The sequence below is a fragment of the Coturnix japonica genome, chromosome 11 (assembly GCF_054131305.1).
Source record: "Coturnix japonica strain WE chromosome 11, WE-NBRP24, whole genome shotgun sequence".
NCBI lineage: Eukaryota > Metazoa > Chordata > Aves > Galliformes > Phasianidae > Coturnix > Coturnix japonica.
The window spans coordinates 20,028,838-20,051,668 of record NC_140673.1 but is presented as its reverse complement, the minus strand read 5'-3'; the positions used below and the strand labels follow the sequence as shown (position 1 = coordinate 20,051,668).

The following is a 22,831-nucleotide window of genomic DNA, read 5'->3' as shown; positions in this document are numbered from 1 at the left end:
TTGTAGTCTTACATGTTGGCCAAAGCCAGCCTAGGAGAACAGGAAACTAAGATGGGCAGAGGCTCTGCACGTGAACAAGCCCTCCCTTGCTCTTATGAGGATGTGCACACACATCCTCTGTGCTGCCAGAAGACCCTCAACCTGTGGAGGGGATACAGTCCCCCCTGCAGGAGCATAATCCATGCTGGACAGCAGAGTACAACACACACTAGAGATCCCCAGTTTTTTCCCATTCCTGCCCCAGCCAGAGGGGAACAGGAGCCTGTGAGGCACATCAACCTTTATGTAACCACCCCACACCCTCACCTTGGCTCTTTCCCAAGTGCAGGTAACAACAGCGATGACAGCCACAGCATAGAAATATCCTTAATATAATTAGGTGTGGGGCCTCCCCCCTCCCAACCTCAACACATACAAATGAGCAGGGGGCGAGCCCACCTGCCCAGCCAGTCCCTGCTGTGCAGCCTCCCCTCTGCAGGGCCGTGCTAGGGAAGAGTGGGCAGCCTGGCTGCGGTGCAGCAAAGGGCAGTCTGTGCTGGGGCGGTCCTGTTCTGGGCCCCCCCTCCCCACCTCCTGCAGCCGGCATTCCCATCCCCTGTGAGGGGGGAGCATGCTGGGGGAACAAAGATGCTGACACCAAGATGCGGCCACCAAGTCTAGCTGAGGAGCGTCCCGAGTAGGTTAATTCTAGGTGGAGGGTTATTCTACGAGCTGTACTGCAGCAGCAGGGCAGGGAAGACGGGGGGCTTCCTGGTGGGGAAGAGCTGGTCCAGGCAAACCATCCGCATTCCTGGTTGGGTGCTCAGTAGTCTGCTGTGTACTCTGTGCCATGCAGCCCTCGGCACAGCAGCGTGAATTCCTTCACCATCTCCTTCACTCGCCGCTTGTTCACACGCTCTCTGCTAACACAGAGGGAGGGGACAGATGTGAGGCAAGCAGGAAGGACAGCAGCGTAGGATACAGCTGCTGCAGCACAGCACTGGGGACACCAACCTAAGGATCTGCTGGCTGAAGGTCTCTTTCTGCTCGGGGCTGACACGGGCTGAAGGGAAACCATCCTGCTGCATGGCCTCCTTGATCCAGATGCTTAGGTAGCTGAAGCAATGCTTGTTCAAGGCAAAGAGGATTTCTGCAAAGTGATCCATGAGGCTGCGGGAAGCCTGGCCACCGACACCCTGTACAGAGCAGACAGATCCTAATGAACTACGCAGCAAGAGGCTGAGCTGAGCTTAGTGTTTGATGCCCCAGCATCACTCCAGTGTACCCACCCATGCCAGCACCACTCACCTCCAGTACCGCCTGCAGCAGCACTTTGCCATTCTCATGCACCACCTGTCCCACTGGGGCAATCTCCCCGCAGCGTGGCAGCAGCTCTGTCTGCAATACAGCATCCAACCCAGTCAGTGCCAAGGCACCACACAGCTGCTCCCCTGTGCAACTCAGCCCCGTTCCTGCTCTGCTTGGTGGGCTGCAGCCCCTCTGTGCATCCCTATGATATGCAGTTCCAATGCATCTGAGGAAGCTGTGATACTCACAAAGAAGCCACAGGATGCTTTCACTGTTGGGGCTTCAGGGAACTTGAGGGAGAGGACACCTGCAGACACAAAGCACTCAGGTGAGCGGCCAGAGCTTTCAGACACTATCCCAAACCAGCACCACAGTCCCCAGTCCCTGGCTGCTCCATTCAGAAATGCAGGAGCAGCAGGCTGGACTCCACACAAGGTTGGGGAGCAGGTGCCAGCGTGTACCATGTGCCCACAGTACTCACCACACTGAAACACTGCCTTGACGTCCAGGTTGCTACACAGGAAGAGGTCTGGCTTCCTTTTCAGAGCCTGCAAGGCACACAGACAGACAGAATAAACACAGCCCTGCAACAGCAGCTGGGAAGACTCCTAGGAACCTGGTGCTCCAGACAGCCTCTGCCTGGATGCACACTTACCTGGGCACACGCATGGTAACAGCAGATTCACAGAGTAGAGAAGGAAACGGTTGCTCTTCCCCCCCAAGAAAATGTCAATCATACATCCAGGCCATTTGCAATGCTTGGGGAGCTCTGACCCCAAGACACGAAGATAGATACCGAGGTGGTATATGCACAGATGCTTCAGACACAGAAAGAGGCACCCTGTCCCAGAACAGGCAGAGGCAGCGCTCCTGGGACACAGGTGCCCTAGCATATAACAGCCCCCACTGGCTTGGTCCTCTCACTGCCAGTGTTCCTGGGGTCACAGCCATCAATTCCATTGACACACATTCTGTTTGACTCCAAGTCTAGGCCAACAACTCGCTCTGCTCCTGCTGCAGAGCAATAGAGGCAATGAGATGCTGAAACTGCTTGGCAATTCACGAGCAAAACCTCTGGGTTTATTCTGCCACTTGGTGAGCCCACCGGCTGCTGTGGCTTTGCTATTCTACTACTGCTGGGGACATCCTGAGCTTTGGCATAATGGGACCATTGCTGGGCTTGGTCCCTGCTGTGCCAGAACAGGGCAGTACAGGATAAAAACACTTCAGCCTGTGCCTGCTGCTTCATGGGAGGGTTTCTGCCAACTGTTGGCTGGCAATCATTCACCCTGCCCTACTGTCACTGCAACAGGAGGAACAGCAGCCACAGCTCTTCCTAAGAGGTCTGAGAGCCAGACACCACAGCAGGAGCCAGGAGCAGGAGTCTCTGTTCCATGGGCTGAGCTGCATGCTGCCTTCCAAGCTCGCTTCACAGGGTGAAAGCATGGACAGCCTTCAGCCAACAGTGCTCAGGATTCATGGCCATCTACCCACAGCCACCCAGCCGCCCTGGAGCCAAACTGACTTACATCCCCCTTCTCCTCAAGGGAAAACCCTTGACCACTGACCCCTCGCAGGGAACATACATTGGGCAGCAGGAAGCTTGGCAGGTTTCATAGTTATCCCTTCTCCTTCCTGACCCTCTGCATCACATGCTGTAAGAGATGACGTAAATTGGGTGCAAAAGGCATTGCTGTACCCAGCAGAGGTGGCACATCCACTGGGAACTGCTTCCCTGCTAGATGCAAGCAGTGGCCTTCACTGGAGAGACGAGGGGCTGCACTATGCGTGTGTGTGTATATACAGCCTCCCGCACACTCACTGCAAGGACAACCCACTGTGCACCTGCTCACTGCTCTGCTGCAGTCTGCTCAGCCCCATACTGGACAAGCACACACAAGACACATCATTTCAGTTAATTAAAGCCACTCGCTGCCCCCAGCAGCACAATGCCAAAGGTACCTGGCTCTGGTGCCACCACACAGTCATCAACTCCTCCATCCTGCAAAGCTGTTCATCTGGCACAAGTCTTCCAACACGCTCAGGTTACCAAAGCCACCTACCTGCACGGTGCTTCTCCTAGACAACCTGGCCTGCAGTAGCCAAAGGTGTCCAGGCACTCCTGTGGGCCCCCTGCAGCACCTGCTCCTGGCTTGGTGAGTGCTGGGAGTGAATGTGCTTTGATACAAGAGGATCCTTCCCGCAGGTCATCTTCACTAAGGGAGCACAGCATGTGAGCTCAATCCAGGTATGTGTACACATCTAATGCAGACAGAGATGGAAACCTATGGAGTTGCTCCATGAGGAAGCCACATTGGGTAGGCACAACTGCTGAATCTCACTTCTTCATGGGACCTCTCACTGCCTGTCTGTCCTCCATGTCTCTTGTCAGAGTGGCTGTGGGATAAGGACAGGTCTGCAGCTGCTTCACAGCGGGAACATCCCCCCTGTCCTCTGCAGTGGGTGCTGTAGAGGTAGGTGCTGCCTCTCCAATGAGGGCTGTCTTGCAGGCCGGGCAGCATGGTTTTCCTCTGTGGCAGCTGGGACACCTTCCAAACGGGTCTGAAGAGCAGCTCTTCTGTACCTGGGGACATGGGAGGCCACCAAGCTCTGCTCCTCCCACAGCCAAGGGATAGCATGTGCCTCACAGCTGGTTCCTGCAGTGCTCCAGAGCACTCTCCTCATGTTCAGGACCAACCTATCTTCCCTAAGCACACACCTCATAGAGTAGAGCCTCCATTTTAGGAAGGGGCACTGCCTCAGCAGGTGATAAGTGTGCTCAGGCAGGGAGGAGTTGAAGGACAGCGCATGGGCAGGCACAGAAGGTCCCACATCTTCTGCCCAGCAAGGCACATTATGCCCCTGGGGATACAGCCAGGATGCTATGGAGGTCCACACTGGTGGTGAACTACATGCAGTTGGGTGGAAGCACTGGCAGCCCCACTGGGGAGATGAACTGGAGAGTGCTGTCCCCACAGCCTATGGCACTGCCTTGAGCCAGCAGCTCCTGCTGGACATGGAAAGTGTCCGAAGCCAAGAGCCAGCCTAAGCCATCATGGTTTGGAGGTTGTGCAGCCTAGGAAGAGCCAGGCTATGGTGTTCAATCCTCTAAATCCTACCTCAGGATGACCACAAGCATGTACAAGTGGTATCTCCCAGTCAGGGCCAGGCAAGAGCTCACAAACACCAGACCAGTGATGCTCCTCACTTTGTCCTGCACTCAGTCTGGCCACCCCAAAGAGTGCCAGCACAGCACAGCACAGGCTTATAGCAGCCTGGTTAATTTATATTTAGTTATGAGTACTAAGATTAACTCCAGGGACTCCAGTATCCATACGACAATTGATTTAAACCAGCATGGTCTTGTGATCTGCCAGACGTCATCAGGACAGGATCACAAATTAACACATTGGCAGTCAGCAGCTGCACAAACTGGGCAGACTCAGGCTGCAATAGAGCCTCAATAAGTGCCAAAAAGTCAGCTAAGATCTTCAGTCACACACTGACAGCTCCCTGCAGGCTCATGACTGAGGGCTGACGTGCAGGTATCAGAGGCAGGAGCAAGCAGGAGACAGAGAGACACATCCCCTCTCTTTGCAAGGCTGGCAAGAAAGAAATAACAGGCTGGAGCTCCAGTATCCACATCATAAATTCATGGAAAAGACACAGAGTGATGCAAGACGTAGGGAGGAAAGACACCAGAAACAGCTTTATGAAAGCAGAACGTGTTAGTGAGACTGGACACACCTCTGCTATCATGTATCCCCTGAAATCTCGAGAGCCAGGAGTTCACTTCTTGTTTGCAATATCAGGATCATTTCTCGGTGCCCTCCAGGAGCAATGGGCTCACTGAAAATCCTCCAAGCCCTCCTACAGAAGCTACAGTGATTCTCCCTGTTGTTAGCTACACCTTCTACTGCCTATAACCCAAATCCTTTTCCACGAACTCCTCCCATTACTGTTTGTTGCATTCAAAGTGAACAAAGAAGGGCTGTTTACCTATGGTCTGTGGCATTATGTTTTACACATGTGAAAATTCATGCAACTCCTCAAGTTTTCCTCCTCACCTTATGCTGATCCTTCTGGATGCCATTCCCTGTGCTTTCTAGTCTGGATCTACAGAGCTGAGGTCTCATCTGTCCGAGGAACAGGGAAAGACATCTTCAGATGCCTCACATCCCCATTCACTGAGCTTCAAATCCCATTTACTGATCCTTAAACAACGTTCAAAAAGCTGGTTAAAAGGTCATAGCTCTCCAGACTGACATAATATATATATATATATATGCAAACGCTCCCCATAATCTCAATTATTTTATGTCTATTAACAGGAAAAGTAGGGAAGAAAATGCTGCAGTACGGTTTTGTGAGATGAGACTCACAAACAAGATCTGCAGTTCAAAGTGTGATGTATGGACACAGGTGGGTTGGTGATGAGCAGTCCTATCAGCCCCAGGCCCACTCCATCCTACAGGATGGGTACGTGGCCCAGCAGCCATCAGAGGGGTCAGGCCAACAGCCTCACTCTGAAGACAAGCTGGACCCAGTCCAGACCCTGTCTTGGACAGTGGTCAGACACTGAGAACCCTCAAGGAGTTCATCTCCCATGAATTTAATCCACTTCACACAGTCAACTGTGGTCACTATAGGAATGAAGCAGAAAGTGACTTTGCCAGCTCCTACTTCACCACCAGCAGTTCCTGCAGGGGACGTCACCTCAAGGACGTCAGGTTTTGGAACACACCAGGCTCCTGATACCCCAAACAGGTGTATATACACACACATAGCACAGTGCAGGCCCTGACTACCCACTGTCAGCAGCATCAGAAGTACCACTGCTGCTTTGCCAAGCAAGCAGGACTTTGCACCAGGAGCTCCACATTGTGCCCCATAGAGAGCCCCAGCACAGCTGCACAGCCACAGCCCCACAGACAATGTCCCCTTGCCATCTCCCTTGGACCAAAGGGGACTGGCAAGCGGCTTCTCTTGACATAAACCGTGGCTGCATGCCATCAAACTGGTGACACAGGAGCCGCAGCCACCACCCTGACACGCTGCCAGGGCACGATGGCACCCAGGCTCCTGGTGCCACCACAAGCTGATTGCTCGCCCCAGCAGAAAAGATGGACCAGAGCAGGACCCGGTGGCCACGCAGCACAGTGCCAAGCTCAGTATAGGCTGCAGGAACAGCCAGCCAAGTCCGCCCATCCGAGCTCTGCTGGATGCATCACAGGGCAGGCAGATCAGTAGGACCACAACCCCTTAATGCTCTAATTTTCTGCCCCCTGAGCATGACCGTGGCAGCAGCCCAAAGCCCCTGGAACTGGCTTCTGCTGTGCCCCCTGGCCAAGCAAGGGGGTGGCAGCTGGGGGCTGCCCTGCGGAGGAGGGCACTGCCCTGGGGATGGTGCGAACCCAGAACTAAAGGAGAATGTTTTGTTTTCAACTTCCACGGAAACAGATGGAGAAACTCGATATTCAACTAAAAGGAAAAAAAAAACGTTGTCAACAGAAAGTTAAAAATAGGTTTAAATCGAATTAAAAAGAGAAAGAGAGAGAACAGAAAGTGAATGAATAAGAAACTAAAACACACCTGTGCCAGGAGTTGCATAAATGAATCAACAATATCAGGATGATCCCTGGGCCCTAAAATATAATAAAGATGTAACTTAAGAGAAAAATCATACAAACAGCAACTCAACATCATATAGTTATGTGATACAGAAAGAATTTACAAGTGAAAACAGGAGTGTAAGGGAGGAGGGGTGTGTAGGAGAGGGGATGGGCAACATGAGCAGCTTGAAGCAAGTTAAAGAAACAAAACATACAAAAAAATCATGAAACTTGGAGAACCCAAGAACAGAAAGAAACTGCAAAGGAAAGGGTCTGAAGCCCCAGGGTCTCCAGCCAGCACCTGGGTGCTGCAGAGCCAAGGAGGAGATCTTCGTGTCCTTGGGGAGGAAGAGGAGGAGCAGGGGCTAGCTGGGCACCATCTCCACAAGGAGAATTAGAGCTTTAGCATTGTGGGGACTGAGCGGGTGTCTTCAGAGCACCGTTTGGTCCTGGAAGATAACTGCAAGTGAACGACAAGACCTCAGCAAATGTTCGGCAGGCCCAGCCGGGCTCAGGCGTGCACATGCTTGACATCAGCACCAGCTGCACGGGAACCCCTGGCACAGCCACTCTCCCACCCCATTCCCCGATGCTCCTCGAGACTCACACCCAGAGACCAGCCGGTGCCCAGAGGTGTCCATGCCAGCACCACTTGCCCTACCTTGCCACCCGACTCCCTGCATGGACACGTCTCAGACCCTGCAGGCTCGTGCCCCCCCAGCCTCTCCTGCCACAGGGAGAGGAGCCCAGGGTTGGGAGTGCAACCTAGGGCACGCAGCAGGCTGCCCTCCTCAACCTTTCCTCCTGCCAGTGTTCTTGCTGCTGCCCAAATGCAAGCCAGCATGACCTGCATGAACACACACCCATACCACTGGCAGAAGCAGGGAACTGAACTTGGGGTAAGCCCAGCTCACTCATCACCCGTCCAAGTGACACCGGAGTATGGCAGGACATGCTCAGAGCGTGGTGTGCCAAGGAAGTGTGGGCCTGCAGCATTCCCCACCTCTCTAGAGAGCTCTGAGCCCTTGGGCGGGCAAAAGCATTGTGTTACCTGCTGATAACGTGAGCAGCTCACATAACTGGGGTGTTGAAGGACCTGAGCCAGCAGCTCCGAAGGGCACTCATCCCTGTCACAGGGTGAGTCACCAGGAGGCTGGTTGGAGCTGTGGTGTGGAGGGGCCTGTCCTTAACCCCATTTGCCTTTCACAGCAAGGAAGTAATGCAGGCAGCAAGCCAGACACAAGGCCTGGCCCCGACTGAAAATACTGGACACAGGCAGGGACTGAAAAGGTTTTGCAGATGTTCATCCACACGGCTTGCTGCCTATGCAAGGCCTTGACTCCTGGCCGTTATAAGCACCACTGGTCCACGGACAGACCCCAGGACCTTCTGGTAAGCATGCAGCCAAGCGGGCCTGGGCTCCTGCTCTAGCCTGGAACACAGCACCTGACCCTGGTGCAGGAGTGGGGCTGCCACCTGCACTGCCAGCCTCGCACTGGGGATCCCTGTTTCCATTGCCCTGCAGGGAAGGAACCCACCTTCCAGGGGCTGGGATGAATCCGAGACACAGAGATGGCCCCATTAGCTTAGCTAGGAGTGAGAGCAGCCATTCCTGGAAAGACGCCTCCAGAACCCATGCATGCAACAGTCTGACAACAGCCCCAGCACAACGAGGAGTTAATCACACATACCTTGCTGGAAGAGGGTCAGCGTGACTGAGGTAACAAGCAAGAAGAGGGCCTTGATGGGAGGAAAGTGGGCAGGCTCATGAGCAAAGATGTGAACCAGCTGCAAGAGACAATGGAGAAGGACTGAAGCTGTCCTGCGTCCTTCCAGCTTTCCCTGGACCCACAGCCCTGGCCATGTCCATGTGGTCCCTACCTGCCGTGTCAGGTCGATGGCAGAGGCCTGGGGAATGGTGCTGTACATCTGCCCCAGCATCTCACACAGCTGGGGAACCATGGGAGCAAAGTCATCCAGGAGGGTCTTCACGGACTTCTCAAAGATGGCACAGACAGACTGAGGTGGGAGAAGAGAGACAGCATGAGCAATGGTGACAGGAGACCTCCACCTACAGGGCAGGGCTTGGCAGATCAAGGGGCATGGAGAACAACCAGGAAGAGGGCTCATATCTGCTCTGGCAATGACACCTCGCTCTGCAGCACATGACAACAGAACCAAGGAAATGCTCAAGGTTGGAAGGGAACTCTGGGGGTCACCTGGTTCAACACCTCTGTCCAACCAGGGACACCTAGAGCAGGTTGCACTGGAGGCCCCACTGCTGCTCTCAGATACTGGGATAAGGCCTTTCCCCAGCACCAGGAATGAGCTGCTGTATCTGGACTTTACCGGGCTGAGTGAGGTGGAGAAAGGACAGCAGAGATGACACAGGTCCCAGGTCAGAGCAAAGCTCTTCCCTTAAGGAACACAAGCATCGTTAGCCCCAGCTTTCATTCCTCTGCTGATGGCACAGCCTCTATAACTGGAGAAGAGTAGAGCTTGCTGGGGCAAAAGATGGGACAGTAGCCAGACAATGCTGGTGGCAACAAACAGCATTGGCCTGAACAACCCAGAAAGTCACTCCTATTGCAAAGGGCTCTCATCACTGTTTCCATCCATTGGCATCCTCTGTTCAGGTCAGGGAGGACACAGGCAAAGCAGTAAAATGAGGATCCTGATTACCTCCACCACCTGGGCATCATTCAGCCACTTGCTCAGGACCTTCTGTATGAGCTGAAAGACTTGCTGCAGAACAACCACCACCTGTGAAGAACGAGAAGGATGAAAGGAATTGGCCTCAGAGCACTGGGGACAGGAGGATCAGTGCTATCTATGCATGGCCTGGATGCACCAGCTACCATCTTCATGATACACACTGCACTCTCCATTCACTTCCCTTACCAACTCTCCTGCCACCAGCCACGAATAGTGAGGCATGAATTAGCTGTGGCAAAGAGCATTGAACTACTGCTGTACTCACTGGGTTGGGTCCTTGCTGCACTGGCAGCTTCTTGACCTCAGTGCTTTCGTGGTCGTCATCATGGTGGCTGATGTCCAGGGTAGTGAACAGGTTGGAGAGCAGACCCAGAATGTGGATGATGGCCAGCTTGTTGGAGGGATTGGGCTGCCAAAGAAAATACAGATAGAGTGTGACACAGACTGCATTGCTCAGCATTGGTGATGCCTCTGGGATCCTGAGGAGCAGGGTCTGCAGAAGCAAAGTGCTAGAGAGGGGCTCTCTGCACTGAGTCCTTGTCTTTCCTCTCTACCTCCTGGATGAGCCAAGAGTCCTTCCACCCATCCTTCCTGGAGGATGCTCAAGAGTGCCACCATTCACTCCAACAGAGCATGTCAAGACAGACACTCACTGGGGTGGCATGTAGGACATCACACAAAGGAGGACAACATCTGACCAAAGTGTGGGCCCCACCCTCGGGTGGCAGCTGCTGATCCAGACAACACACAGCTTGCAAGAGCCAAGGAGCTCTTGGTGCTTGAGTAGCTGCAAGGAGCAAAAAGCCCACAGCTCAGTCTGGTTAGTGGTGGGTACTGCTCATCACTGCTCTGCACATGTTGGGGTGAGGGAAAAGACTACCCATGTTCAGGAGTGCTTTGACACACCACCCCAGGGACACAGCCAACAGAAGCAGCCCTGCAGGAGGAAGGCAGAAGCACAAAGGCACTCACTGTTTCATCAGCCAGCTTCTCCAGCTGCTGGATGTAGGGAGTGATGAGGGAGTGCAGGTTCTTCAGGATCTCCTCCACTTGCAGCGCAGAGAGCAGGAAGCCAAGAGCCTGCATCAGCCACATGCACTGGCTTGTCTGGGTCAGAAAAAGACACAAGCAGCATGTCACTACCCTGCTGCTGGCACTGCTCTGAGACATCCCTGCCAGCACCACCCACTCTTTGCACAGAGCTGTCACAGCCTCTGTGGGGTGCATCCCCCTCTCTCCTGTTTGCTTGGGCCATGTCCCCTTGCTCTCACTCCTCCTTTTTCTCTCCAAGACACGTCTACAGTTGTGCTGAGGTGTCCCAATATCCCTGGAGGGAACTGCTAGAGTTACATCTCCCTGGGAGCTTCCCTCTCTGAGGATATACCCCTACAGCCCACATGCAGAGGAAGTCCTAAGATTAGCTGAGCAGTGGGTGGCTGACAGCAGGTATTCCTGGCCATGCCAAGCTGGCTGCATGGCTGAGCTTTCCCCCAGGACAGCCTAACAAATGATGGCATCCCTCACGTGCTCCCAGTGAGCACAACTGGAGTCGAGCAGAACAGCCAGGGGTATGAGAAAGTACCTCTTACCTTGTGAATCTGCTTCATTAACACCTCCTACAAAAGAGAAAAGGAGAAAGAAAAGAGGAGAGTGAGCACTGCAGAAAGCCTCCTCCCTTCTAGGGGCAGGACTGCAGCACAAGAAAATTAGCAGCAATTTGAGTATGGATTAGCAGCATGCAGCTATGCATAGGCACAGGCGGGGAGCAAAATCCTCAATGTGAAATAAGCTCTTCCCCATGCTCCTTGCTCAGCCTGCCTGGGAGGGAAACCAGGCAGTCTTTGTAGCAGGATGGCTTGAGTAGGGCTTGGTTCTCCCAGCAGACACCTGAAGGTGTGAAACAGGACCCTTTCCACAGCCCTCTCCCCTTGTATCTGCCCAGCACCTTGAGGTACATGCTCCTCACTGTTTGCCCATGGGGGAAGGAGATAGCGTCCCTCAGGCTCAAGACCTCCCTGCTCCCATTCAGAATGCTTCACTCCCTCCAATCCAAACAGAGGAAAGGACTGGCATAGAGCATGACTGTCAGCACCCAGCTCTCACCTGCGACACGGCCACAATGTTGGCAGCATACGGTGGCAGGTCATACTTGCACTCTCGACATATCTTCTTCAGGGTGGAGACGCTGGAGATGGAGAGCTCAGGGTTGCCCAGAGCCTGGAGCACCAGCGGCAGCACGTTGTTAATCATGACAGGGTGATCAGCCAGCCACTCCGAGAGGGCTCCTGTGCACACAGACAGGGTCAGACCACGCTACAGCAGCCAGACCCTCGGGTCCTCATACAGTGGGAGGCTCAGTTTGCTTTCCACTGTTATGGAAACAAGGATGGGCAAACAGGGGAGGCAGGGAGCTGTGCAGGAGCAACCTTGGATGGATTCCCCTCAGCCCAGCCTGCGCATGAGCCTCACCGATTGTGAACATGACTGTGTCAGCCAGCTGCACGTTGCTGATGCTGATCCGGGGGATGAGGCCGATCAGCCCTGGCACCACATCAGAGTAGTTCACGTCAATGGTCTCTGCGATGGACTGGAACCCATACAGTAAAGCCTCCGTGTGCTGGGGTGAGGGAGAGAGACAGGGCCATGCATTAGACCCCAGAGCCATCCCCCAGCCCCTGCTCTGGCACTTGCTTGAGATCCAGCAGCAGAGACCATGGATGCTGAGAGAGGGCAGACAGTTGCACAGGCAGACCAATAGGCACACCAGGCTTCAGGATGGGAGTCGTGCCCACCACAGGAAGTCACCAGGATATAACAAGGCAGCATTTTAGCCACCAGAGTCAGATAGCAATGGCTAGCTGATAAGGATGCCAAGATGAGCAGACACACAGCAACTAGCTCACCTGCCACGTGGATGGCTGCTCCGTGTTGGTCAGGAGGCGTCCCAGTTTGTCATAGAGGCTGCTCAGGAGCTCAGCACCCAGCATCTCATACACATACATCAACGTGTCAGATATATCCACCCTGTAAAGAAAATGGGGGGTCTCCAAATGCTGCCCAAGCCCAGCACTGCACATGTAGACATGCTAGAACCCAAAGGCAGGTTCTGCTACCCCAGCAAAGAAGAGCCTTGGCTGCAGCCGCACCTGTATATCCGAAACTGCTCCTTCTCATCCGACGACCAGAAACCGTACTCCTCATCGGAGGGGAACTGGGCTTTGTGCAGCAGTACATCCACCAGCTGGAAGTAGACAGGCCTGTACACCTGCTGATACACAGCCTGCTTGTCCGGCTCAAAGGAGAGGATGTCATCCTACAGCAGGAGGGGAGAAGTCAGGTGTGGAAGGGATAGCAGGGGTGGTAAAGCGAGCCCCAGGGCAAATACCCCTGAGCTTCCTTCTGCTTTTGGCCTTTGGTCACTGACCTGTAGCGTGTACCAGAAGGTGAGTGTCAAGGAACTGGTGGTTTCATTGACAGGATAATGCCCAGGGATGCCCGTGCAGAACATGATCATGTTGACCAGGGCCAAGAAGCTCTGCCAGTGCTCCACCTGATCCAGCAGGGCCCTGGGGAGCAGAGCACACAGTCACGGTCACACCAGCACTGCAGGTGAGGTGACGCACTGCAGGCAGAGGGACAGCACTCACCGGGAGTGGTTCTCCCCCAAGGCCACAGCGATACGGCAGATCCCGTGTGATGTCTCCATGTCCCCACTCTGGACCGCCTGGCGCAGCTGCTCCTGCAGCCCCAACACTGGGGGGATGAGCTTCAGGAGGGTGTTCACATACCTGCAAGCATAGCCTGATCAGTGCCAGGTGTTGTCTGTACCAGCAGTGTCCACTCTGAGAGCTCCCAGCCACAAAGCTGCATTGTGGAGCAGGACACATCCACGAGGCTTTATTGCTACAGGATCTCTCCTCCCAGCTGGTGACATGGCTGAGAGAAGACCAGCAGCTGAAGCTCGTGCAATGGAGCCTCTGTAATCACTCCGCATCACTTCTGCCATCACTCTGCATTAGCCCTGTGCAAATCCTCCATCACACCAAGGCTCAGTGACACCCTATGCAGCACACCTGGGCCAGCAGTGGTTTGTCACAGCTGCAATCAGCTCCGAGGGCAGCTCTTCAGGTTTGTATTCACTGCCAGAGCTGCCACTGGGAACCCATCCAACCCCAGTCATGGTTCCTCCTGTCACAGGACCCACTCCAGCCCCACCACATGGCCCCAGCCCCCTCTGCTGGCTGCAGTCCCACAGGGCTCTCCCGATCCCTCCCTTTCCAGGCAGCCTCGCTCACATCAGCCTCCCATCCTCCGGTAAGTGATCGTAACCAAGGCAACGAGCAAGGAGGCAGGGAAGGTGAAATGCAGCCCAAGGGCCCCCGGAGAGCGGCTGTGCTGGAGGCTCATCAGCCGGCTGTCAGTTACCTGCCCGGTGAGGCGTGTTATCTGGAGCTGCAGCTCCTTGCCGTACAGGGGTAAGGCTGCAGGGAGCAGGAGGCACTTGTAGTGCCAGCCCTCCCCTGGGGAGCACACAGCTGATGGCACTTAGAGCTGCAAGTCCGTCTAACTGCAGTAGGCTGTCCTTGTTCTGGCCGCCCATTAGCAGTGAATGGATCTATCAGCTGCCACCCAAAGCCGTGCTGGTGGCAGCAGCTCACAGCTCTGGGCCAGCAGAAGATGTAGGAACATCTCAACTAGAGCTCCTGCACCAGGCTGTACTGCCAGAGCCACCTCCTCCTTCTCTGCTCCTAGGAAAAGCTCCTGGGGAAGGGCTGTTGAAGCATTAATCATATCCAGGACTCCGGAGCACTGTGAACACCATACATGGCAGAGCAGGAACACTGTGCTATGGTGCTGATGGAGAACATGTCAGTCACACAGTGACATCTCCTTATCTATTCCCCTCCTGCCATTTGTGTAGTTCTCCTGGGCAAGATTTGCTGTCTTTGTATTTAGCAGCTGAACAGATATTCTTTCTGAGAGTCTGCCTGGTCACTTCTTACACCTCAGCTTCCTCCCTGGGACCAGCACCTCCTGATCTTCCCACAACCCTCCCCAAACCCTTATCACATAGATAAAACAGCACAGTGCGTGGAGAGAAGCCTGTGACCAGGTGAGCAGGAACACAGGCAGCTCATGTGGAACATCCTGATCCCTTGTGACTCAAAATCTAAGCCAAGTCCTCACCAAAAAAACCAACAATCCACAACCTATAACACATCTGTTTCTAACAAGGCTCTCAGAAAACTCTTACAGTGAAATCCCACCACAGGGGCTCAGTGCCAGGTGCTGAGCAGCACAATGCTTCCTTCAGAGGCTCCTTGGTACCTGGTGCCCCACAACTTACCCCCTCCATCAAGCCCCCTCCCCACTCTCCACCACCACCCAGTGCTGCGGCTCTGCTCCAGCACATGCAGCCCGGCTCTCTGACCCGCTTAGCCGAAGGATAATCTTCAAACGAGACAGAATATCCAGCCCAAGTCTCTTCTGCCAAAGAGACACAACAAAACCCTGGTGCCTGCCCATCTGTGACTCAAGAGCCCTACTGCTCCCGAAAGCAATAACTTGCATTAAGGGGCTGCAGCTGCCAGCTCCCAGTGCATCCTGACAGAAGGACAGCATCTAGTCTTGGAACAAACACCTCGGAGGCAGGGAAACAAACCACGTCCTCCTTTTGCAGTAGCGCAATGGGAGAAACCAAGGACAAACCCAAAGCACAGGGGGCAAGGCAGCAGGACAGCATCAAGGATGCTCTGTGGGGCAGAGAGCAGGCAAAAGACTGGGGAGGAAGAGAGCAGCTGAAAAGCAGCGTGAGCCTCAGAGACTGTCAAGAAAAGACACAGAAAGGTCGGGAGCCTCCCTGGGGGCTTCAGGAGGAGCTGGATATGCTGTAGCTGAGCAACAAAGGCAGAAGGCGGGACTGCTGGCACTGAGGGTGAGCTCAAGAGAAATGCAGGGTTCCTGCCCCCAGCTCTTTCTTGAAAAGACACCCAGGATCTCAGCAGGGAGCAGAGCCCCGCTCCTGCCAGCCCCCCCGCAACTGATGTCCCCACTGATGCTGCCAGCCGCACCACACACTGCCTGGCAGGGCAGCCTGGTGACAATGGCCCCACTGTCCCCATGTTCAGAGAGGGGGGAGCTCCGCCATCAGTAACAGAGCTGCCCGGGGGGGAGGATGGGGTGAAGCAGTGGGGTGAGCACCCAGCACAGAGCAATGCATCAAAATCCTTTTTGCACACTGACACCGGTCACATCCAGCCGCAGCACCTCTACTAACTGCAGGGCACAGCTCCGTGGATGCTGACAGCCGAGGCAAGGAGCAGTGCAGGCAGTTGCAGCAGCATCCTCACCACTGCAGAGGGTTGGAGTCTGCGTGATGCAGTGCTCAGCGCAGCTTCAGCTAAGCCCTCCTCTTGGTGGGGATGGGAAAGGTTGCTAAGCAGCCAGGAGATGTGGCCGAGTGAGCAAGGAGGAGATGCACTTCCCCTTCTGTGGGCATCACTCCCAGGAGCCGACAGCAACTTGGACAATGTAGCCAAGCCAACGAGCTCAGAGCCTCATAGCACTGAACTGCAGGACCATCTCTGGACAGCCAGAAACAAAGGAGGAGAACTCAGCTAGACTGAGCTGCTGGAGTCAGGGGTGGGGAGAAGACAGCCAGGTCTGCTTTTATTATCTCTGCATCAGATACGCTCCTCGGCTGAACCTAAAGCATGAAACAGAGGAGCATCTCTGGCTGCATCCAGGGCAGCTGCTCCCATATCAGGGCCACAGAACCTGGCACCAGGAGCCAGAGGAATGAGCCAACCTGCTGGAGAGGGGCTGCAACTGTGCCCCTACTGCTGTGAAGGAGGGCTGGGGATCCTGGGTGATGCTGCTCAAACATGGCACAAGCAGTTCTCAAATCACATGTTCCACAGCGTGCCAGGCAAACTGTGAGCAGCACCTCCATACTAGCCCAGCCCATACCCATACCATACATAGGGAAAAGTCCTCTAGCATGGTGGGCAGGAACAGTAACGTGCAAAACACAAAGGTGCTCGCTAGTCAGCTGTGGTGCAAAGCCTTGCAGCACCAACCAGGTGAGACAAGCAGAATTCAGCTGCTTACAACCTCTCCCTCTTCCAAACCATCATAATCGCCAAGGCAAATGGTAGCTAGAAAACAACTGAGGTTTCTCCTGCCCACCCCATTCCCCTGTAGATGCCTGGGAGCAGCACGCAGGAGGAGCTGCCCTTACCTCTGAGCATCTGGCTGGGAAATGGCATTGACAACCGCCTCCACTGCTGTGTCAAAGAGCTCCGGGTCCTGCAGGGAGGTGAAAGCTGCTTGGATCAGGTTCTCGCAGTCCATCAGTGGGATCTCCAGCTGGACCCAGCTGGAGAAGCACTTCAACACCTTCTGTTTGATGAAGCCTGGGGAGTCCTGCTGCTGCAGCAGCTGCTCCAACAAGGGGAAGACAGAGCCGCACTCCTGCGCCAGGACGCTGCGCACCTGGCCCTTGCGGTACTGGGGCAGCCGGCTGGTCTGGAACTCCTCAGGCAGCACCGTCAGCAGCTCCAGCAGCGCCAGGCAGCGCGCCCGCCCGTCCACGTTGGAGTCCTCAGCCTGGAACATGCGCACCATGTCAGCCACGGCGCAGGGCCAGGCCTCGGGCATCATGCTGAGCGCCAGCGAGGCCAGTGCCACACACAGCCTGGTCAGCACGATCTTGGAGCCGCCGGCAAAGCGGGTGATGTGGGTGAAGAGCTGAGATTTGAGGCTCTCGTACTGGTCGGCTGGGATGTCGTTCCAGTAGCGGGAGATCTTGATGTGGAGGGCGCTGGCGCCAAAGTACTGGATCTCGGGCACCTTGTCCATGTTGAGGAGCAGCCAGCTGAAGTGCCAGGCCTGTGGGGACACCTGAGCCTGCATCAGCCATTTCTGAGCCAAGTTCTTGTTCTCGATGTTGGGGTCGTAGTACAGCTGGTGGAGAGCCTGGAAGAGAAAGTGAGCACCTCAGGGTAGCCACAGAGCATAGCCCTGTCCTATGCTTATGGGAGCACAACGACAGGGCACCCACTGGTGCACCACAGGGCTGGGTGGAAACAAGAGACCCACAGCAGCAGGACCCACAAAACTGTTCTCCCTTCCTTCCCACTCTAGAAATTTCCCTTCCTGAGTCATCTTCCATCCTCTCCTTCACCACACTGGGGCTGCCATGGGGTGCCTGTGCTAGGCCCAGCCCAGCAGCCCCACAGCGATGGTGGCCAGGTCCTCCCCACCCCTCTTCTCCCCGCCTCCATCAGCACAAGCAGCTGTAGCGCTGCTGCTGAAGTTTCAGTCTGTCGGGTTTTATGCAGCCCTGGAAAACCACAGTCGCTAAGCTCAGGGATTAATCTCTGCTCCAGGTCCCTTTGAAGTGCTCCCAAGCCCGCCCAGCTACAGCTGAGCCAGGAGCTGGCATCAAACCCTACGGCTGCCACCTGGGATGGTCTGGAGCTGCTCACCCAGCTTCCCTGCGTGGAAGAGAACAGCACTTACCAGTGAGAGATCTAGTTATGGCCTTGCAGAGCCCACTGATCCACACGCACAGCCCTACATCAGCCACAAGGCTTTATTTGCAGAGAACTCCATCTTCTAGCAGCGAGCTCTCCTGCTCAGCACAGCACAGCTTAATTCAAATCACTGACTGCATGCCCCAGGAGCAGGGATGGCACTCATCAGGATAGCATGCACCTGCTGGAAGCCAGGGCGTGAGCCCAGCAGGTGGAGAGGATTTTTGATAGCCCCATCCTGGCTCCAGATCTCAAATATCCACCACCTCCCCCCTTGAAAGCTCTGTGAAATTCTTGTGTGGTTCTTGTACCCAGGAGAGAATTTAAGCCCTATTTTTAAGCATGCAAAGCTGGCAGCCTAGGGCACAAGAACACGCTTCCTAAGCGAGCGGTTGTACCTCATGCTGCTTCCCAGCACAAGAGCACAGAGCATGACAAAATGGCAGGAGCGCTGCAGAAAGGGACACTGTGTGAAACATCTCTTCTTAAGACTGGGAGGGGGAAAATGAGGATAACCTCTTTATGAGAAAGCAGAAGGTTATGAAACAGGCTGGAGGACGAGGCCAGCCACTGGCAGCAGTGCCCCCCATCACAGCAACAACTCACCTCATTACCAAGCAGGAGCTGCAAACATTCTAAAAGTTCAGCTGCTTCTGGGGCTGGGGACCTGGCCCCCATCTGCACATAAGCCAGTGTCCTGCTCCCCCGCTGCAGCCTGAGTCATCCTGCAGCAGGGCTCCAGCTCCCAACCATCTTCTCCTCGCACTGCCTTTGTCTTATTTGCTTTGTCAAAGCTTGCTTCCCAGCAACCTCACCTGAGACTCACAGAGGCATTACATTAGGAGGTGCAACCTGCAGCCATGCCTCATGGACCTCCAACTCAGCACGAGGCTTGCAAAGCATGCAACATGTTAATTACTCAGACTATGAAAAGTCATGCTGCAAGCTGCTGGAGGGCAGAAGAATATTCTGGAAGAACATCCCTGCTGGCTTCCTCATTTCCTCCTCTTGTCCCCGAGCATCCTGACACACAGGAGGTGGTGTGGTGGCTCTCACCTGGGTGGCCTCCAGCTTAGGATGCCCCCCTGTACATTCTGTGGGGCTCTGCATAGCACAAGGAAGCCCTCAGAGGATCCTCAAGGATGGGCTTTAACACTATAACCATGCTCTGCAGGAGGCATCTGAACATGCAGCATGCTCATCCCTAGCAAAAAAAGGCAGAGACCTCCTTCTGCAGCAGCTTTTGGCACCAGCTGCTGCTTGACTTGCACTCCAGACATCACTGTGCCAGCCAGCACTCAAGCCCATAAGGAAGCGCTGAAGATGACGAAGGGAACTCAGTGCCAGGAGAGAGAAGCAGAAGGCATGAAATTGGGCAGCGACAGCTAATGGGAAGGCTTTGTGCATTCTGATTTAGAAGCGTGGCTGACACCAGACCTGCCTCCTCTGCAATTAAAACTGTAACATGAGACCCAGTAAACAGTCAGGCTGTCAGCTCTGCCCTTTGCCCAGGGAATGAGCTTTCTCCAACACCATCTCTGCCTGGCTGAAAATAATTCAAGCTTGTTATTATGGGCCCTCCCTGCTCTAAAAAGCAGTGGTCAGAGCCCTGCTGGGCTCCAACTGCCAGAGTGGTGTCAGCCACCCAAGGAACTCATCCATGGTGTCACAGCTCCCACTTGGTCCCTCTGGGAGGCACGATGGGGAGCAGCCTGAGCATCGCTCCTGCCAAGCACACACAATGGACATCAGCTCACACCATGGCACCAGCAAGGAACAGGAGCTGCAGCAGCTGCTCTGATCCCAGCACCAGTGTAAGCCACAGCAAAGAACAGACACAACACTTTGCCCCATGAGTTCAGAGCGCCAAATGAAAAGAGGCCCTGTCAGTTTGCCCAGCAGAGAGGTGCCATCAGCACCATGTGCAGGGTGCCAGGAGCACCATACACCCAGTGTGCTGCCTGCTGCTTCCCAGCAGAGACACTGCATCTCCAGAGGCCAGTCTGCTGTCAGCAGAGGTAACCAGGCAAGGAAAACAGCCCATATAAATGCTCTGTGCCCAGCACCCGGGGCAGCAGCATCCCTCTTTAGCCTCCTCCAGCCGCGGTGCTTCCCCATGCAGCCTCTTGCCCTGCTTTCCAGCCGTGCACTTGTTCCAGGCCTGCAGCAGCACAGCCATTACTCTGCCACTGCTGAGCGCAGGGAACGTCAGCCCGCCTCCCCCCGCACAACCACCATCCTCCCCCCAAAATGGCAGGAGAGCCTGAGCAGAAAGCAGCCGCCTGCTGAAGCATGGAGGAGAACAGATAGGAAATAAAGCTGTTGTGTGTTCCTCCCTCCCAAAAAACATGCTGCTGCTTCACCCCCAGCCTGACAGCAGAGGTGATGCTGCAGCCCCACAGCAGTCTGGGCTGCCCTCCTGCTGCTTAGCTACAGGTATCTCCTTGCAGAGAGCCGTGTGGTCCTCAGCCCAGACTGAGACATGGCAGCCTCGAGCTCACCCTGCTCTGTGCAACACCCCAGGGCAGCTGCCACCCCCAGCAGCAGCGGGGCCTTGAGGTTACAGGAGTAATCAGCATTTTGAAAGGGACACAGAATGCAGAGTCCGGGTTGAGCTGCGAGGATGGACCCTGTTCATCACCTCTTAGCAATTCTCGTTGCCCCAGGAACCAGCTCAGAAGCACTTAGAGATGCTGCCAGCTCCTGTGCCACCCCTGCACTGCAAGTCACAGGCGACCAGGAGCCCTGTGATGGTGAAGCACAACACAGCAGAGCAATAAACAGCACAATGTGCCTCTGTCTGCCCAACATCATGGCACAGGAAGAAGCAAGGTGTTCAGCCAGGGCTGGTTCTGGGGGGAACCTACTGTCTGCAGCAAAGATCTGCTTTCACAGCCAACAAGATGAGTCCTTTCTTCCTTCAATCTTACAGGAACGTTCCCATTCTGCCCCTAACATCCTCACAGGCACCGCTGCCCCATCAGCCTCAGCATCTCCCAGGGGCAGCCACAAGAGCCATCCCTGGGCACAGGGGCTGTGACACCAGGCCCACATCACTGCCTGTCCATGCCAGGATGCCACACACCACAGGGACCTGAAGATGCTCTGATTCCTGACACAGGAGCTCACCCACCCCTCGCTCTGCTCCCACCCCAGAGCTCATCACAGTGCCTGACTCAGCACCGAGCCAAACCCCGACTTCAATCACTATTCAGTGTTATTAATAGAGCCATGCACAAAACCTGAGAGGCAGAGAAGCTCAGGCCGGCGGAACATCATTTATTTGTCAGTACCAACTCTGACAACACAGCTCTGCCCACCACCCTCCCACCAGCCCAGCCCCCAGCGAGAGCCCAGCTCTGTACAAGAATACCCCACCTGAAATGACACAGGGAGGGCTCCGTGATGCTCAGCCTCTGGGCTCCTCCTGCTCCCACCCTGCATTTCTCCCTCTCCATCTCCATGGCCAACAGCTGCATCTCCTGTAGATGTCAAGGCGACGGCAAAGCTGCGGCTGTGAGGGCTCATGGAGGGGGATGGGAGCAGAGCAGAGCATCCTAGAGGGCAGATCTGCCCGCTCCCATGCCTGGCTGCCCCCGGGCACTGCTCACCCTCCCGTGCCAGTGCAGACAAAGGCACAGTCGCTGCCTGCTGAAGCAAAGGGAGGTCGGAGGCAAAAAGATCCCGCAGCCCTGCCCGCATGCGGATTAAGCCACAGAAGGTTGCGTTATTGTGGCGTTTTGCACACAAGGGCTAATCCTTGGGGGCGAGCTCTGTGTCGCTAGCAAGGGGATGAGGGCTGTGACACCTGCAGCCACAAAGGGAACCGGCACCCGGCACCGGTGTGACACATCCCCAGGCCAGAAGCGATGGGGCCAGCCCCTGTGATGCTCTCACCGCCGTGAGCTTTGGCAGGAAGCTCCGTCCCCAAACAGGCAAAACGAGGGCTCTGGGATTTGCCTCGCACTGCCCAGGATCCTGCAGAGAGTCGAGGCGGTGGGAGCCCAGAAGCTGGGGAGCTTTGGGGGGCTGCGCTGCTCACTGCGTGCCCTTCAACACTACGCCCGCAGCCTCCATCACCCCCAGCATCGCACACATGAAGCCCTTCCTCCCGGGGAGCCTTGCTCGGTCCCCAGCCCGATTCGGGTTCCCAGCAGCGGCTCGATGCCTCCTCCCGCATCTCCAGTCTCAGCGGCCCCGGTCTCTTCGGGAGCACCGCAAACACAGCGGGGCTGCACGGAGCGGCTCCGAGAGCTCTCCCCCACCAACCCAAGGATGCTCGGGATGCACAGCCCTGCCTCCCGCTCCCATTTCTGCCTCATCATCTCCCTCCCGCGGGCAGCGGGCACGGCTCGCACCGCCCCTCCGCGGCCACACCGCGACGGGAGACCGACATCGGTGACGGCGTCACCGTGCGGCGCCCGATCCGCCTCCCCCGGCCCCGCTCTCACCTTCTCCACGTTCTCCACGGTGAAGTCGAGGCCCTGCGGCGGCGGCGGCGCCTCCGCCCTCCGCTCCATGGCTGCGGCAGCGGGCGCAGGGCAGCAGCGCTCCCCGCCTCCGTCCGTCCGTCCGCCCCGTCCCACCGCTCCGCCCCGCTCCGCAGCCCGGCCCCGCCGCACCGCACGCCGGGAGCGGTAGTCCCGGCCCCGCGCCCCGCCCCGCCGGGAGATACGTACA

General features: G+C 55.7%; 1 protein-coding gene across 5 annotated transcripts; it reads right to left on the bottom strand.

Moving 5' to 3' along the window:
• Positions 1-355: 355 nt before the first annotated feature.
• IPO13 (importin 13) lies at positions 356-22,713 on the bottom strand. Of its 5 annotated transcripts, none has more exons than XM_085512320.1 (20): positions 22,603-22,713; positions 16,855-17,591; positions 13,262-13,402; positions 13,039-13,180; positions 12,761-12,927; positions 12,518-12,638; positions 12,084-12,231; positions 11,718-11,899; positions 11,204-11,230; positions 10,587-10,721; positions 9,880-10,023; positions 9,582-9,662; positions 8,781-8,918; positions 8,591-8,687; positions 6,880-6,932; positions 1,769-1,835; positions 1,536-1,594; positions 1,288-1,377; positions 994-1,175; positions 356-902 (listed from the first exon to the last, which is right to left on the bottom strand). In XM_085512320.1, the coding sequence occupies exons 1-20, from the start codon at positions 22,669-22,671 to the stop codon at positions 803-805; spliced, it is 2,880 nt and encodes a 959-aa protein (XP_085368446.1). In that variant the 5' UTR covers positions 22,672-22,713; the 3' UTR covers positions 356-802. The 5 variants fall into 5 exon arrangements, 3 of the variants coding, with proteins under 3 accessions (XP_085368446.1, XP_015725719.1, XP_085368447.1); XM_015870233.3 differs by having other exon boundaries at positions 356-899; XR_014933041.1 differs by lacking the exon at positions 6,880-6,932.
• Between the last annotated feature and the right edge of the window lie 118 nt (positions 22,714-22,831).